The sequence below is a fragment of the Mobula birostris genome, chromosome 17 (assembly GCF_030028105.1).
Source record: "Mobula birostris isolate sMobBir1 chromosome 17, sMobBir1.hap1, whole genome shotgun sequence".
Classification (NCBI taxonomy): domain Eukaryota; kingdom Metazoa; phylum Chordata; class Chondrichthyes; order Myliobatiformes; family Myliobatidae; genus Mobula; species Mobula birostris.
In genome coordinates, this window is record NC_092386.1 from 16,338,758 (window position 1) to 16,357,867 (window position 19,110).

General features: G+C 41.0%; 1 protein-coding gene and 1 long non-coding RNA gene across 5 annotated transcripts in view; one reads left to right on the top strand and one right to left on the bottom strand.

The window, feature by feature from the left end:
- LOC140211529 (leucyl-cystinyl aminopeptidase-like) overlaps nt 1-4,127 on the top strand; it is a 109,190-nt gene extending 105,063 nt beyond the window's left edge. For 3 of the 4 annotated variants that reach the window (XM_072281316.1, XM_072281320.1, XM_072281318.1), the window contains exons 17-18: nt 302-383; nt 2,133-4,127. In XM_072281316.1, the coding sequence (XP_072137417.1) occupies nt 302-383; nt 2,133-2,261 (211 nt within the window). In that variant the 3' untranslated portion in view covers nt 2,262-4,127. The remainder of the gene's footprint in view (nt 1-301; nt 384-2,132) is intronic. The other variant, XM_072281317.1, reaches the window with a different exon arrangement.
- The window catches only part of LOC140211530 (uncharacterized), a 29,914-nt gene extending 16,191 nt beyond the window's left edge, over nt 1-13,723 (bottom strand). The window contains exon 1 of the long non-coding RNA XR_011889504.1: nt 13,097-13,723. This is a non-coding gene — a long non-coding RNA (uncharacterized lncRNA). The remainder of the gene's footprint in view (nt 1-13,096) is intronic.
- Between the last annotated feature and the right edge of the window lie 5,387 nt (nt 13,724-19,110).

Genomic DNA, 19,110 nt, shown 5'->3' on the forward strand with positions numbered 1-19,110 from the left:
CCATGATTCCACTTTCTCTGCCCCCCTCCCACTCTCAGTCCACAGTAAAGACCCATATCAGAATCAGGTTTATCATCACTCACAAATGTAATGATATTTGTTTTTTTGTGGGTGCAATACATAAATTGCTAAAGCCGTGTGCAAAGGTCTTAGGCATCTGAGATTTATCTGTGCCTAAGACTTTTATACAGTATTGTAAATATATTTATGGTATTAAAATTCAATTTTAAATTATTTATTCCATTCGTGGAAAAATATGAAGTTCATTGCATGAAAATAATTTTTCAAACTCTGTTATTAGGTTTGATCTTGGATCATTTCATTTACAAATCATTGTCATTGGAACAGCATCTAAATTCTCAACAAAGACCCACCTGCTTGAGGTTAGTGATATCTGATTATGAAAGCCTTAATACACATTTTAATCTTTCAGACACGTAATACATTTATTGGGAATGCTTTTGAGTAGGTTTAGTAACTCCATAAGGCTTCACCCAGAAAAAAATAAAGCCTTTGTGGTAGTTGCCAGCATATCAATATAAAAATGATTTTAAATATTATGTACGTTGAAATTGTTGCCCTTTAAACACAAGTAATATTGTCCCACCAGGTTTACAGTACAGGAACTGATTAAACAAAAAAACAGACCAAATTATGAGGGGTATAGTTAGGGTTAATGCAGGCAGGTCTTTTCCACTGGGGCTGGGTGAGACTAGAATTAGAGGTCATAGGCTAAAGGTATGTTTAAGTGAAATATTTAAGGGGAAACTACTTCACTCAGCTGGTTGTGGGAGTGTGGAACAAGCTGCCATCAGAAATGGATGCAGGTTCGATTTCAATTTTTTAGAGACCTTTGGATAAGTACGTTGGTGGCAGAGGAATGTAGTGCTATGGTCCAGGTGCAGATTGATGGGACTAGGCACAATAATAGTTCAGCATGGATTAGACGGGCCAAAGGACCAGTTTCTGTGCAGTTTTGACTCTATTAACTGCTTCTACCATTGATTACCCCAATTATTTTAAGGAAATAACATCGTAATGGCATGTTTAGTTTTTTATTTCGAGCCATGTTCAGAATGATTGATACACATTAAGAAGTCACATCAAGTTTATTGTTACTTAACTATATACATGTGTACCATAAAATGAGACAGTTTTTCTCTAGACCAGGTCGTAAAGCGTAGTAGTACACAACATACATGGAACACACAGTACCTTGGGAAAGTAAGGATAAAATCTACAGATGAATGACACATAAATTAACAAAGTGAAATGAATAAATTAAATATTGTGAGGTGCAGACCAGATTAACCAGTGACACTTCAAATGCAATGCGGCAAGGAGTTCAGAAGCCTAATGGCCTGAAAGAAGAAACTGTTTCCTGTTCTGACCATCCTTGGTTTCTATACATCGGAGTCTCCTGCCTGATGGTAGAAAGTCAAAGGAGATGCTGGATGGATGGGTGGGATCCTTGATAATACTAAGGGCCCTGCGTATGCAGCAGCTCTCCTGATAAGTGTCCCTGATGGATGGTAGGGAGACCCCTATTATCCTCTCAGCCGTTCTCACAGTCCTTTGCAGGGACTGCCGGTCCGATGACTAGTCGCTCACAAATCAGACGGAAACGCAGTTTGTCAGGACGCTCTCAGTGATGCTCCTGTAAAATTCAGTTAAGAATAGAGGGGGCCCCCGGGAGCCTCGCTTGTCTCAATCTCCTTAGGAAGAAAAGGCAATGTTGTGTTGCTTTGTTCAGGGAGATGATATTGTGGGACCAGGTGAGGTCATCCATGATGTGAACTCCTAAAAACTTGGCACAAAAATATGATTACTGTTGACAGGTTCTCATCGATACTTTCTGTCTCCAGACAAATCAACTTTCACTTGTTAATTTTTGAAAATGTGTCCAAGTTTCTACTTTTGATTTAATACTACACTACTTGAGGTTTGCCACGAGGAACAAATATTAGGAATTTGCTGTGGTGTGTTGATCAGGTGCAGCATGTGTCAAAGAGCAAAATACAACAATTATATTGATAAAGAATGAAATGAAAATAATGTTGGAGGTTAGAGTACAGATATGGAATAACATGCATGGATACATAAATTTAACCTTGCTTTATTTTTAATTATAGGTCCGAACATTCTTTGATTCAGTGATAGACAAAAGTTCACAACCAGAGTTCATCCAAATGGCCCTGGATAAAATTCAGATTAACATTCAATGGATGGAGAGAAACTTCAAAATACTGGAAAATCTGTAGAATTGTTTCTGTTGTTAGTAAGTTGATTTTCAGTGAATTTAATAGACCTATGTGCAAAGATCTACAACTGCAATTTTCTATAAATCAAGGTGGAATCAATTATTATTTGCAGCATCAGTTTGTACTGAGTTGATGTCATTTCCAGGTGATTTAGGGTTTGTTCAGTCATTGAATATGAATTGTACTTGTGGGGAGATTGGAGACAAACCATGTGACTCTTCGGGAATGGGTGAAAGTATTTTACAAAGTATTCTAACAAGGAAAACAAAATCTTTGACTTACTGGGTTTAGCCATTCGGTTTGTGTGGAAAAGTTGAGTAAATGTGTTCTCCAACAATTAAAGGCAGAACCTTCAGCTTAGCTATTTCAGTATTATTTTACTATTTTGCATTTCGGTAAAGGGTTTTTTTTATCCAATTTGTTTTTGACTTAATAGGACATTATTTTGTGCATCATGTTACTGCCCCTCTGCATAACAATGACACCTACTGTAGAGTGGAGAGAGACTCCTTTGTAAAGTGTAATCATTATGTAGTGTGTGGTGTACCCTGTGTATCGCAATACTGTATATATCAGCTCTGTGAATCCATACATCTTCAGTTCCCCTACCAGGACTACTGATTTGACAGACAGAAGTCAGTGATTGTGGTTCCCCCAAAATGATTTATTTTGAAAAGGTAATTCTGTGATGCCATAAGTTATGAATTTTACTGAGGTATCGTCATAAACTATTGTCCTTAGCTTTTGTGTGCTTTGTTTTTCAGCACCTGCCGTAACTAGTTGCTACTGAATATACATTTTTATTAACAGAAGCTATAGATTATATATGAAGAAAAAATGGAAATCTCTGTTTACAAAGCTCTCTCTTTCTAAGATTCTGTGATAATCTGAGTTTTGTAATCAGATCAAAATTATGGAACTGAATCAGTGCGACATCTCACTGACAGCATGAACAGGGGGTAATTGACAGATATGTTTAATTACAATTAATATTTGTGAATTGTACCAGACCAATCAGAATGTAACATTATTCAAATAGACATTCTTGTAAATGAGTATCTGTATTTAACAGATGGTAATCCTGTGTCAAAAAATGAAACGCAGATTTAAAAATAACAGGAAGTTGCACCGTGGTGTTGGAAATGTGAGGCTGATTTTAGAGTATTCAACTATTTCTAATGTTATTATATTTAACAACCAGGTACTTAATTCATTCACTATATGAATTGGGAAGAGCTCAGTATATTGACCAGTTAGTCAGGCTAATTGCAAGCAATGCCTAGAATCACATTCAATAAATAAATGAAACAAAATTAGATGATGTGATTAAATGATTACGAATAATTAATCTACAAAATTAAACTAGCACTATGAATTTGTGTTGATGATTTTTTTTTAAATTAGGTGATCACTTTGTCTTTGAAACTAGAAATATAGGAAAGGTTTAACCTACATGTATGAGTTAAATGGAAACTGTAGCCACATATTTTTTAAAATGATGGTAATCAGCACCTTCCTTGTTACTGCATTGATGGTGCTCATCTCTCAGGTGGGAAGTGGTACTTCAAAATTTATATTGTACTTTATCAGAGTTTAATATTTTCAAGTTTAAAAGTGCTACAATTTGGAAGCTCACAGTTTATTTTTGGATTATAATATGTGAATTATAGAAATATAAATCCTTTAATTTTCAAAATAACTATGCATTATATAGCTACTTAATCTGTTTGATGTGTATTCTTCCAAGCTTGTATGATAGCACAATGCCAACTTGGAAATACAGTCTAATGGAAATTGAAAACCATGTTTAAATTGCTATTTTCTTTTCTCCTGCAAATCAAATTAATAAATTTTATTAGTTTTGGAGTTATGTCCTTTTTGCTGAAAAACAGTGAAACACTGGTGCACCTGGTGGAAAAATAAATGATGAAACCATTAAATGGATAACTATGGAAAATAGTTTGTGTATACAGTTATAAACACTTGCATTTTATTCATTTAGTATTGTAGGAACATGTTTTAAAACCAAAATGCAGCTATTTATAGTGTTAATGCACTTCTTAACATTGGGTATTTATTCATTCTTCATATGAATTAAGGAATGTGAAGTTGTATTGTAACCGACAAGTTAGTTTGGTGGCAAATAATGGCTAGAACATTAAATTAATACGAACAAGGCATGGAACACAAAACTGGTGCACTTGGACATTTTGGTTCCATATTATATTTAAACACGTAAGTTACACATTAGGCAGAATGAGCTCATCTGCTGAGTTGACAATGGAGCATTCCGGTGGCGTAGCAATTAGCGTAATGCTTTACAGTGTCAACAATCAGTGATTGGGGTTCAATTCCCATTGCTCTCTGTCAGGAGTTTCTACGTTCTCCCTATGACCATGCGAGTTCCCTCTGGGTGCTCCAGCTTCCTCCCACCTTCCAAAGATGTATAGGTTCGGGTTTGTACATTGTGGACATGCTACGTTGGCACCACAATCATGGAGACACTTGCGGGGCTACCACCATGTATTCTGACTGGTCATTAACACACATGATACATTTCACTGTATGTTTCAATGTACATGAGACAAATAAAGTTAATAAGACCATTAAGATATAGGAGCAGTATTAAGCCATTTGCCCATCGAGACTGCTCCACCATCTCATCATGGCTGATCCAATTTTCCTCTCAGCCCCAATCTCCTGCTATCTTCCCATATCCATTCAATGCCCTGACCAATCAAGAATCTATCAACCTCTGCCTTAAATATACATAAAGACTTGGCCTCCATGGCTACCTGTGGCAACGAATTCTACAAATTCTAGAAATTCCTTCTCATGTCTGTGCTAAAAGAACGCCCCTCTATTCTGAAGCTGTGTCCTAGAAGGGATAAAAATTGGAGGTGTTAACATCAACAATATAAGATATGCTGACGATACCACCCTAATAGCAAGTGCTGCAGAAGACCTACAAATCCTCCTAGACAAAGTAGTACAAACAAATGCAGACTTTGATCTAACCATTAACTGTAAAAAAAAAATGTACGGTAATATCAAAACAGGATACTCCCAACTGCCAATTGTATCATCGGTGACCAAGAGATTGAACAAAAGACCAGCTTTAATTACCTTGGTAGATTTATATTAGAAGTTAAAGTAGAAATGAAAAGAATTGCCATTGCCAAAACCAACTTCCAAAAAATGAAACCTACTTTTACCAACAGACACATTTCTATGACAACAAGGCTTAGGCTACTAAAATGTTACATCTGGTCAATCTTGCTGTGTGCTTCTGAAACATGGACTATAACACCAGAACTCCAAAGAAACTTAGAAGCAACAGAAATGTGGTTTCTTAGAAGAATGCTGAAAATATCATATTGAGATAGGGTAACTAATGAGACAGTACTCCAACGTGCCCATACAAAAAGATCTTTAATGAGAACATTAAATGAGAGGAAACTTAAATTCCTGGGCCATGTCATCAGAAAGGGAGAAATAGAATGCCTTACATTACAAGGCCGTATGCCTGGGAAACGCGGAAGAGGAAGGCAAAGAAGAAAATATATGGGCACTGAAAGAACTAACAGATCTAAGTGTGCGAGATATCATTGACGCTGCGAGGGATCATTCGATGTGGAGAGCCATGATCGCCCAAGCGTGTAACGCGCAAGGCACATGAAAAAGAGAAGTAGTCGTCCTCTGGTCTTACCCTCCCACCACAGGAAGCATCCTCTCCACATCCACTCCATCTAGGTTTCAATAAGGTCATGCCTTATTCTTCTGAATTCTAGTGAATACAGGCCCAGAGCCATCAAACGCTCTTCATATGACAAGTCATTCAACCCAGGAATTATTTTCATGAACCTCCTTTGAACTCTCTCCAGTTTCAGCACATCCTTTCTAAGATAAGGGGCCCTAAACTGCTCACAATACTCTCATGTGAGGTCTCAGCATTGCTTTATAAAGTCTCAGCATTACATCCTTGCTTTTATATTCTAGTCCTCTTGAATACAGACATTACATTTGCCTTCCTCACCACTGACTCAACCTGCAAAGTAACCTTCAGGGAATCCTGCACAAGGACTCCCAAGTCCATTTGCACTTCAGTTGTTTGTATTTTTTCTCCATTTAGAAAATATCATCCCTTTCATTTCTATGACCATACACTTCCCAATACTGTATTCCATCTGCCACTTTACCCATTCTCCTACACGGTCCAAGTCCTTCTGTAGCCTCTGTACTTTGTCAAAACTACCTGCCCCTCCACCTACCTTCATATCATCTGCAAACTTTGCAGCAAAGCCATCCTCCAAGTTATTGACATGTATTGTAAAAAGAATCAGTCCCAATTCAGACCTCTGTGGAACACCACTAGTCACTGGTTTAAAAAAAAGGCTCCCTTTACTCCCACTCTTTGCCTCCTGCCAATCAGCCACTGCTTTATCCATGCGAGAATCTTCCCTATAATTCCATGGATTTGTAGCTTCGTGTGTGGTACCTTGTCAAAGGTCTTCTGCAAATCCAAGTACACAACATCAACTGATTCTCCATTGTCTATCCTGCTTGTTACTTCTTCATAGAATTTGTCAGGCAAGATTTTCCCTTGAGCGAATCATGCTGAATACAGCCTGATTTTTTTTTTTTTATTTGTCATGTGCCTCCAAGTACCCCAAATCCTCATCCGTAATAATAGACTCCAACGTCTTCCCAACCTCTAGGTCCGAATAAACTGTCGTGTAGTTTCCTTTCTTCTGCCTATCTCACTTCTTGAAGAGTGGAGTGACATTTGCAATTTTTCAATCTTCCAGACCCATTCCAGAATCTAGTGATTCTTGAAAGATCATTACCGATGCCTCCACAATCTCTTCAGCCAACTATCTGGTCCAGATTACTTCACAAGACAGCGACTATATTAGGAGTTTGAAGAAATCTGGTATGTCAACAAATATACTCAAAAACTTCTATAGATGTACCCTGGAGAGCATTCTGACAGGTTGTATCACTGTCTGGTATGGGGGAGCTACAGCACAGGACCAGAAGAAGCTGGGAGGGTTGTAAATCTAGTCAGCTCCATCTTGGGTTCTAGCCTACAAAGTACCCAAGACATCTTCAAGGAGCGGTGTGTTGGAAAGGCAGCGTCCATTATTAAGGACCTCCAGCATCCAAGGCATGCTCTTTTCTCACTGCTACCATCAGGTAGGAGGTACATAAGCCCGAAGGAACACATTCAGCGATTAGGAACAGCTTCTTCCCCTCTGCCATCTGATTCCTAAACCCTTGAACACTACATCACCTTTTTAATATATATTATTTGTTTTTTTTTGCATGATTTTTACTCTATTTTAATTGATTTACTTAGGTATTTTTTATTATTTTATTTATTTTTCTTCTATATCATGTATTGCATTGAACTGCTGCTGCTAGGTTAACAAATTTCATGACAGATGCCAGTGATCATAAACCTGATTCTGATTACATTCAGACATTTAAGTTTCGCGAGAAGCTTCTCTCCAGTAATGGTAACTTCACACACCTCATGACCCCAGACAACTGGAACTTCCACCCAACTGCTGGTGTCTTCCACAATAAAGACTGATGGAAAATACTTATTCAGTTCATCCACCATTTCCTTGCCCCCATTACTACCTCACCAGAATCATTTTCCAGCTGTCCAATATCTACTCTTGCCTCTCTTTTACACTAAGTACCTGAAGAAATTTTTGGTATCCTACTTAACATTATTTGCTAGCTTACTTAAGCATTCCATCTTTACCTTCTCAATGACTTTTTTTAGTTGTCTTCTGATTTTTAAAAGCTTCCCAGTCCTCTAAATTCCCACTAATTTTTGCTCTATTCTATACCCTCTCTTTGACTTTTGGCTTTAGCTTCTCTTGTTCACCACAGTTGTGTTGTCTTTCCTATAGAATACTACTTCCTCTTTGGGATGTATATATATCCTCTGCCTTTCATATTGCTTGTGGAAATTCCAGCCATTGCTGCTCTGCTATCATCCCTGCCAGTGTCCTTTTCCAATCAATTCTGACCAACTCCTCTGTCATGCCTCTGTAATTCCCTTTCCTCCACTGTAATACTGATACATCTGACTTTAGCATCTCCTTCTCACAGTTCAGGGTGAATTGAATCATATTATGATCACATGCCCCAAAGGGTCTTTTTTAGCCTTAACCTCTCTAATCAATTCTGGTTCATTGCACAACACCCTATCCAGAATAGCTGATCCTCTAATGGGATCAACCACAAGCTGCTCTCAAAATCCATCCTGTAGGCGTTCTAGAAGCTCTCCCTCTTGGAATCCAACCTGATTTTCTCAATCTATCTGCATCATGAAATCTCCCATGACTATTGTAACATTGACGGTTTGACATGAATTTTCTGTCTTCCCATTGTAATTTGTAGACCACATCCTTACTACTGTTTGTAAACACAAAATAATCTGCAGATGCTGGGGTCAAAGCAACACTCACAACACGCTGGAGGAACTCAGCAGGTCGGGCAACATCCGTGGAAACGATGAGTCGACGTTTCAGGCCGGAACCCTTCATCAGGACTGAAGAGGGAAGGGGAAGAGGCCCTATAAAGAAGGTGGGGGGAGGGTGGGAAGGAGAAGGCTGGTAGGTTCCAGGTGAAAAACCAGTAAGGGGAAAGATAAAGGGGTGGGGAGGGGAAGCAGGGAGGTAATATGCAGGAAAGGTGAAGAAGGAATGGGGGAAAACACAATGGGTAGCAGAAGGCGGCGGAACCAAGAGGGAGGTGGTAAGCAACTGGAGGAGGGGGCAGTGTGAAACTGGGATAGAGGAAGGGAGGGGGAGGGAATTACTGGAAGTTGGAGGATTCTGTGTTCATACCAAGGGGCTGGAGACTACCTAGATGGTATATGAGGTGTTGCTCCTCCAACCTGAGTTTAGCCTCATCATGGCAGTAGAGGAGGCCATGTATGGACATCTCTGAATGGGAATGGGAAGCAGAGTTGAAGTGGGTGGCTACTGGGAGATCCTGTCTGTTTTGGCGGACGGAGCGGAGGTGCTCAACGAAGTAGTCCCCCAATCTGCGTCGGGTTTCACCGATGTAGAGGAGGCTGCACCGGATGCAATAGATGACCCCAACAGACTCACAAGTGAAGTGTTGCCTCACCTGGAAGGACTGTTTGGGGCCCTGAAGGGTGGCAAGAGAGGAGGTGTAGGGACAGGTGTAGCACTTACGCTTACAGGGATAAGTGCCAGGTGGGAGAACCCGTTACTACTGTTCGGGTGTCTGTATACAACTCCCATCAGGGTCTTTTTACCCTGCAGTTCCTTAGCTCTATCCACAATGATTCAACACTTTCTGACCTTTTGTCATCTCTTCCTAATGATTTGATTTCATTTTTTACCAACAGAGCAATGCTGCTCCCTCTGCTGTCCTGCCTGTCCTTTTGATACAATGTGTACCTTGGATATTAAGCTCCCAGCTATAATCTTCTTTCAGCCATGATTCAGTGGTGCCTACAACATCATACATGCTAATCTGGAACTGTACTACAAGTTTATCTACCTCATTCCACATACAGCGTTCATTCCAATATAACACCCTCAGGCCTGTATTCACCCTTTCGATTTTGTCTGCCTTTTTTGTTGTAGCTCATCCTGTTTGCAGCCTCTCCTCACTACACATTGCCTCGGTAAAACAGCTACCTCATCTTCAGCACTATAACTCCGATTGCTAGTCTCCTGCCAAATGAGTTTAAATCCTCCCAAACAACTCTCGCCAACCTGCCCATAAGGATATTGGAACCCCTCTGGTTCAGGTGTAACCCTTGCCTTTTGTACAGGGTTGTACCTTCTCCAGGAGAAATCCCAGTCATCCATCAATCTGAACCCCTGCCTCCTGCACCAGTTCCTCAGCCACAACTTCACCTGCCAAATTATCCTATTCTTACCATCACTGGTGCATGGCACAGGCAGAAATCCAGAGATTACTACCCCGAGTGTCCTGTTTCTCAGCTCACAACACCACTCCCTAAAATCTCTCTTCAGAACCTTATCACCTTGTCTGCCAATGCCATTGGTGCCAATATGCACTAAGACCTCTGGCTGCTCAATCTCACCCCTGAAAATGCCATGGATAATCTCTGAATAACTTGCGACTCACTCACAGCAACATTCCCTACTCATAAAGGCACAAACTTCAAGAAAATAATCTAATCTTCATTTTTGGGTATTGTATTGGTTATTTAAGAACAAGGCAAGAAGGCAAGACTCCTGAGAGACTGAATACGGGAGCTGACACTGTATGACGCCCTTCCAAAGTAACTAAGTTCCAAAGTTGAGAAAAGTGCGTTGATCCTTTACTATGAAGCCAGCGAAGATGAACGATCTTGTAGCAATAAAAATCTTAACTAAAATTAAATTAGTAATATAGCAAAATAAGAATAACTCATGTAATTAAATGCAATTAATGAAATAATCAGTCCAATTACCGGTCAACAATAAAATATCACCTCCAGTTCACCCTCTCCCAACCACACAAAACTGATTGACTGAGACAATGTGAGAATACGTAACTATACTCATTTGCTTCTACCATGCCCCAAAGCACATGACAAATACCCATAATAAACTCACAACGCAAAATACAATACAGTACAGTCAGAAAATAGATACAAGGCTACTACAGGTATTAAAATGTGCTTCATGTGTCAGATTAATGATATTTTGGCAAGATTTACAAAAAATCACCATTATAATATACTCAATCATTTCTTGATAGAAATGGTCAAAGAAGTGGTCAAAGCAAGATCTGTTAGAATCAGAATAGAATAATATAAAATCCATTAAAATCAGAATTAAACAACATGGAAGCAGGTCCTTTGTCCCAATTGGCTAATGCTGACCAACATGTCCCATCCTACTGAGAAATCTTCAAATTCTATGTTTCTTTACTTCACCCCTTCCCTTCTCCCAGTTTCACTTATCACCCGCCACTTTGTACTTCTTCCTCCTTTCCCCCCACCTTCTTACCCTGACTTCTCCCCTTCCTTTCCAGTCCAGGCCCAAAATATCGACTGTATACTTCCTGCAGCATATTATGTGTATGACTTGAATTTCCAGCACCTGCAGATTTCTCCTATTTCATATCTAAACTGTGTTTGGGATTATGTGCGAGCGAGAACAAGGTACAAGGTAATAGATCCAGCTCACTGTTCCGAGTTGCTACTCATGAATCCCACTAGTTGTGCTCTGGCAGTGTTCCCTGTTCCAAGAATGCTCTGATGGAGACTGCAATACGACAGAGCTTCGTCTTCCGTCAAGCCCGTAAATTAATAAAATTATTTTAAAAATAACTGATATTTGTAGGCATTTAAACACTTGGAATTGATTCACGAGAATCTATATATTGAACACGTCAGCCAACACAGTTATTTTGAAACTTTCAAATGCGTGGTAGCATTGCTCAGCATCTCCACAACTGTGAGAGTGGTGTCTCTACTTGAACACCCTAGTTCGGGCTCCGATCAGGTGGCTGTGTGCTCAGGAGATGCTTCCAAAATGACTGTAAAAACCCCCATGTGTCCCCTTTGAATTTCTGTACGTGCCGTTTAGGGCTGAAAAATGCAGCACAGACTTTTCGATAGCTGATGGGCTCTGTATTAAAAGACTCAGATTTTCTTTTTGTTTACCTGAATAGCATAGTAGTCGCCAGTGCATCCAAATCGAATCACATACCCTAATCTTCGCACACTATTCGAGCAAGTAAGCCAACATGGATTGATTATTAGATTATGAGAACACTCAGTCCTCTTTTATTGTCATTTCGAAATGCATACATGCATTAAGAAATGATACAATGATACAAATGATATTAAGTCTTCTAAATGCCAGTTTGGGTTGTTAACCGTTGGCTTGCTCAGCCATCACATGTCCGCAGAAGGTACGAAACCTCACCTATCAAAAGTAGCCGCTATTATGGATTTCCCACCGCCCCGCACTACTAAGAACTACAGGAGATTTTGGGGATGGTAAATTTCTATCACCGGTTCATTTCACGAGCGGCTGAACTTATACAACCCCCTATATAGTATGCTTAAAGGCAATATCCCTAATCAAGTGCTTGACTGATCTGCGACTTCGAAGCGCATTTGACGATACCAAATGAACTGTTCCAAAGCGAACTTAATGGCGCTCCCATTCCCCAATGCACCCATTGCCATTACTACTGACGGTTCACAGCTCTGTCCACCCGAAAGGAAGTACAGCGTGTTTGATCGTGAGTTTATCGGTCTCTATCCGGCTGTCCGCCATTTTCGTTTTCTTCTAGAGCAGCGATTCCGCCCCTCCAAGAAGACGGTTATGTGTCCCAAGGGGGAGTTAGAGGAGCTAGAAGTCGTCGGGAGGACATTCAAGATTCTGGGGAGTGGGAGGCGGCAGGAAGCAGCACCCTAACAGTCTATAACACTATGATTATGAGTGCGCGATTGGTGTGTTGCCCTTGCCGGAATAGTATAAAGGTAGCTTGCCGAACACCAGCCCTATCCGACTAAAATTCAGATTCCTATTGGAATCATTGTCAATGTAATTTTCACCGTTGTGATCATCTTCACACCTCACCGTTCCATTGTGTGCTGCTACCACCGTTCCATCCGTGTAAACTCGCTGCTGTCATCTACGTCCAATAGGCTTTCCCAGTTTGTCTTAATTTTTATTTTAATTTAGCCGCGGTAATGACGGATAAATACATAACAGCGTTATCTCCATGAGTCTGGAGGTGGTAAAGCCTTGAATCCTAATCCTGCTACGAAACAGAAACTATAGAAAGTGCATCAATACAATGTTACATACCTGGAGTATGGTTTTATTGCATTCCCTCCAGATCAGCGACGCCCCGTGTGTCTTATTTCTAATACTGTACTGTCTAATGAAGCAATGAAACCATCAAGATTGCAGGAACACTTCCGTAAAAGACTCCCTGAAAAGGCTACTTATGTTATTACTTAGTTCCAGAAGATGAAAGAAGCATTTGAAAAGCCTTGCGCCCTCGAGTCATTTGCCAAGAAAGCTAAAATGACTTTGATAGTGGTCTCATTGCTTCTTATAACGTTTTCAAAATGAGAGCAAAGTGTGGAAAATCTCATACAATTGGTGAAAGATTAATAGTGCCTGCTGTATGAGAAGAGCTCACCACTGTTCTCAAAATGGATACAGTACCAGTATTTTAAAATCAGTTCCTCCGAGTAATAACTCTGTAGCTCATCGCGTTGGCGAAGAGTGAAGACATTGAGTATCAACCGTGCAGAGAGCTAAAAAAAAACAACACTCCTTGAAGCCTGCTCTGAGGGCTTCCCTGACGGACAAGTGCTGCCGTGATCATCTCCCATGGGTCGTATTGTGGCTCAGAATAGCTCCAAAAACGGACTAGCAGTCGCCCGCAGCTGACTTGGCATACGGGCAGTTTTTATAAGTGCCAGCTGATTTTTATTTCTGATGTCACGACCGCCCGGTTGGCCCCACAACAGCATTCCGCCCTCCTCAGTACTCCTTTGCACCTATTCCTACCTCCCATCATGGTGTATAGCACTCAGGTTCTTGTCGGCCTACATTCTGCCTCGATTGTTTTTGTCCACCATAATCCACACCAACATGCCCTTAGGCCGCCTGTTCCGCGTTTTGGAAGGGAGAGACTTTTTATCATAGATAAGTGGAGTAACCTGAATGTGTTTCGGTAGATCGCCTTAAACCAGCGCCCCAAGACAGGGGGATTCCGCTATCATGCCTCCGCCACCACGACGTGACCATGAGCGTGTCAACGCATCTGTGGACGAGCCAGCAACCTCCGCTGTTATCCCATCCATGGAACATCGGAGCCGAGCCGTACAGCTCATCCGAGCTCCAGACAGGCTCGCGATGCAGGTTTGAGTGAATTCTGGGAGGGTAAAGTAATTGGTAAATATGTACATAATTCACAATTTTTAAAGTGAGTTGGGGTTCACTTTAAGAGGCTGGTCTGACGTGATGACTTGTTATGTGGTTCTGTTACTGCACTTTCTGTGTTTGGTGTTTGAAATATAATAAATGAATTGTTACGGTTTTTCTTAAACAAAAAAAATGCTTCACGCCGTCTTATTTGCGAAAAACCTCCAGGACAGTCCCTTGTGAAGTGGTTTGTGGAATTACCGTTGCTGCATTTTCTTTAATCTTCGCCTGGAGTGCGCATACAGTACCGTTTCCAATGTTCCCTCACCACCTGGAGCAGCAGATGAGTCAGTGGGTGGGGATGCTGCGTTTTCCAAGGTGGCGTTTGAGAATCGCCTTGATGTTTCTTTCTATGTCTCTTGCCTAAAAGACAGTTTTTCCTCTCCGGTAGCAGAGCGATCCCCCCGCAATAAAAAGACAGTCTCCCTTCTCCGTGCAAAACGATCCCCCGGCAATAAGAATGCAGGTAGCCAGTGCTCGCCTCAGTGGACATCGGAAGCTTTAACAGGCGCTATGGAATCGAACGTTGAGTTGCGCCCTGTCCTGCAATTTTCTCGCCACATCCAGAAGATGTCGACTGAAGGAGCATTGTATGCGAGTGGCATCTTGAGCAGAAGTTATATTAGTAGCGTACGGAATATTCATTTCTAGTATTGCAAATATTTTCATTAAAACTTTTCTGTGGTGTAGAAATGTTACTCCGGAAATTGTGGCAAGGCAAATGTTAACATAATGTTTGGGAAGGATCAATTGCAAATAGTGTACAGTCAGCCCAGGCAAGAAAGGTCTTTAAAGAGCGGAACCTCCCTTTGTACACACAAAATAATCTGCAGATGCTGGGGTCAAAGCAACACTCACAACACGCTGGAGGAACTCAGCAGGTCGGGCAGCATCCGTGGAAAAGATCGGTCGACGTTTCGGGCCGGAACCCTTCGTCAGGACAAGAATGTAACGGAAGGATCGGGGAACACACACCAACTAAGGGACTTGATTAACGACAACGTATCACCGGTTGTTAGCTTATACTTTCTGTTGACTTCGAACACCTGTATTGTCGATTGATCTTGCAAATAAGAAATTTGAACTCATTAGGCAGCAGGATAAGTAGTTGCTATATAGATTTTTTAAATGATTTAAGTTCTTCAAAAAAAATTAGAACATTTTAATTATATTTTTACAGCAAGACTCTCAACAACTTTCTCCCCAAGTAGTATATTGGATGGAAGAAGTATACAGTTTTTACAGGAATTTATGGAAACAAGCCTTGGGCCACTTATGGGATCTGTCAGAGTAGACTGTGTCAGGGGAGTAGAAAACCTAATTGATTTAATTCAGAAATTTTGTCCCACAGCTGTGACAACTTGGCAAGGCAGTAGGTCTTATCTTCAAATGTGTTGTTGAGGGACTGCTGCAAGCCAAACACCTCAACAACCCAGGAACTCCTGTGAGGGTCCTGTTTGTTGACACCATCGTCCCAGAAATCCTCCACTCCAAACTCACCTAGCTCACTGTCTCCCCTGCCATCTGTCAGTGGATCACAAGCTTCCTGACTGACAGGGTGCAGCAAGTGAGGCTGGGGAGCATCATTTCTAGCACCTGGACAATCAGTATCGGTGCCCCCCCAGGGATGTGTGCTCTCCCCACTGCTCTTCTCCCTTTACACTAATGACTGCACCTCACAGGATCCATCTGTTAAACTCCGGAAGTTTGCAGATGACACAACTGTCATTGGCCTTATCTGAAATGGTGATGAGTCTGCATACAGATGGGTGGTGGAACGGCTGGCCCTCTGGTGTGGTCAGAACAATCTGGAGCTAAATACGCTCAAGACTGTGGAGATGACAGTGGACTTCAGGAGGAGCCCCCCAAAACTCCCCCCACTCACTATACTCAACAGTGTTGTGTCTGCTGTGGAGACCTTCAGGTTTCTGGGTGTCACAATCTCCCAGGACCTGAAGTGGACACCCAATGCGGACACTCTTATCAAAAAGGCTCAGCAGAGGTTGCATTTCCTACATCAACTCAGGAAGTACAACCTGCCTCAGGAGCTGCTGACTCAATTCTATTCAGGAATAATCCAGTCTGTTCTCTGTTCGTCCATCACTGTCTGGTTTGGATCAGCTACCAAACAAGACAAGAATAGACTCCAAAGAACCATCAGGGCTGCGGAAAGGATTATTGGTGTGAAGCTGCCCTCGATCCAGGACTTATATACATCTGAAGTCAGGAAGCGAGCAAGCAGCATCATTGTAGACCCATCACACCCTGGACATCACCTGTTCCAACTCCTTCCTTCTGGTAGGCACTTTAGATCACTGTATGCCAGGACAAATAGGTACAAGAACAGTTTCTTTCCGTATGCCATCAGTCTTATGAACACTTGAATTTTAGTCTATTATAAACCAAGTCCACCTGTACATACACTGGTATACCTCATTGTATATAGTTCACGATTATTTACACTACTGTTTTGTTTGCTTTTTGATTCTGTACAGCAAGAGCTCAGAGAAACGGGCATCAAATTCCCTGTATGTGTCCACATACTTGGCGATAATAAAGGATTCTGATTCTGATTTTAGCTGAGTGGTGTCACAGCAACAACCTCGCACTCAACATCAGTAAGACTGAAGATCTGATCTGTGGACTTCAGGAAGGGTAAGTTGAGAGAGCACAAACCAGTCCTCAACGAGGGATCAGAAGTGGAGAGAGAGAGAGAGCAATTTCAAGTTTCTGTGTGTCAATATATCTGAGGATCTAACCTGGTCCCAACATATCGATGCAGCTATAAAGAAGGCAAGACGGTGGCTATATTTCATTAGGAGTTTGAAGGGATTTGGTTTATCACCTAAAACACTGGCAAACTTCTATAGCTATACCATGGAGAGCATTCTGACTGGCTGCATCACCATCTAGTGTGTGTGCGTGTGGGGGGGGGGAGGGGGTCTACTGCACTCGATCAAAGTAAACTGCAGGGAGTGGTAAAATTAGTCCGCTCCATCATGGGTACTAGGCTCTGTAGTATCTGAAACGTCTTCAAGGAGTGGTGCCTCAGAAAGGTGGCATCCGTCACTCAGGACCCTCACCACCCAAGATATACTCTCTTCTCATTGTTAACATCAAGACGAAGTATAGGAGCCTGAAGGCACACACTCAGTGATTCAAGAACAGCTTCTTCTCCTCTGCCATCCTATTTCTAAATGGAATTGAACCCATGAACAATACCTCACTACTTAATTTCTGTTTTTGCACTACTTAATTTAACTATTTAATATACAGTACATATATATACTTACTGTAATTCAGTCCCATATTTATCACGTATTGCAATGTACTGTTGCTGCAAAGATATCAAATTTCACAACATGTGCTGGTGATTTTAAAATTGATCCTGAATACTGGGAAAACAGCTTAAAGAAAGCATTGACCGTTTCTCACACTCATGTGTTGTACCTCAGACTACAGTGGTTACTTTACCTTCTGTCCTCTGTCAAGCACCTTGTAGAAATGGCCTTCCCCCAAAAAATCAAAGGCAGTTCTTGACTGCTGCAGTTGAGGTCAAAGTGTTTTTTAAAATTCAAAGTAAATTTATTATCAAAGTATGTATATGTCACCGAATACAGGCCAGAGATTCATTTTCTTGCAGGCATTCACAGTAGAACAAAAAAATACAATAGAATCAATGAAAAACTACAGAAAGAGGCTGACAAGCAACCAGTGTGCAAAAGAAGACAAACTATGCAAATACGAAAATAAATAAATCAATGATACTGAGAGCATGAGTTGTCGAGTCCCTGAAAGTGAGTCCATCGATTGTGTTCAGTGATCAGTTCCGTGTTTTTGGATGTAAAAGGCTAAAAACATGGCCACAGTTTCTGCTCACAGAACAAATAACCATTGAAAATTTCTGCCCTCTACCTGTTCAGCACAATTGAAAGTTTGAAAATAATTTAATCCATAGCTTTTAAACCTTCTTGACTGACATCACCATGAAAAAGGAGTTTGTCAGGCAAAATTTGTAATGTGGGGAGCATCACCTTTTGGCCTCCCCAGTCAGGAAGTCAGCAAGCAGAAACCAGTTCACTCAACTCTGTAAGTTTAAAGAGCAGGAAACAATAGTCAGCAATTTGCTTGTAGCAATCCGGTGACATCTGGTAAAAGACTAAGCCAAAAGCATTGTGGAATACTTGGAGTATTAGGCTTAGTTTTGATCACCCTGCTACAGGAAAGATGTTATGGAACTGGAAAGAGTGCAGAAAAGATTTGAAAGTATGTTTCCAGAACTCAAGGGACTGAGTTACAGGAGAAGTTGGACAAGTGAGGAGATTTCCATGAAGTATAAGAGACTGAGAGGTGATGTTATAGAGGTGTATAAAATTATGAGGGACATAAACAGGGTGAAAACACTCAGTATTTTTCCCAAGTTAGGGGAGTCAAGACTAGAGGGCATAGGTTTAACGTGAGAGGAGAAATATTTAACAAAGACTTAGGGTAACTTTTTAAACACAGAGTGGTACATAGAGTATATGGAAAGGGTTGCCAGATGAAGAGCTTGAAGCAGGTACAAGAATGATTTTTAAAAAAAACAGTTGGACAGGTTTAGTACATGGATTGGAAAGATTTGGAAGGGTGTGAGTGAAAGATGGACAAATGGGACCAGCTTGGATGGACATCTTGGTCAATATGAATCAGATGGACTGAAGGTGCTATATGACACTATGAAAAGGCCAGAATAAAGAACTTAACAGTCAGAGTGATAAATAATATGTTCCTTATTCACTTGACAGAGGTAAAAAGCATAACACTTTTTGGAGTTGTATCTAATCTCAGGTCCATGTATGTGATACCTGACCTGGCCATGTTGCTTCAGCACTTGCTGGATAGCT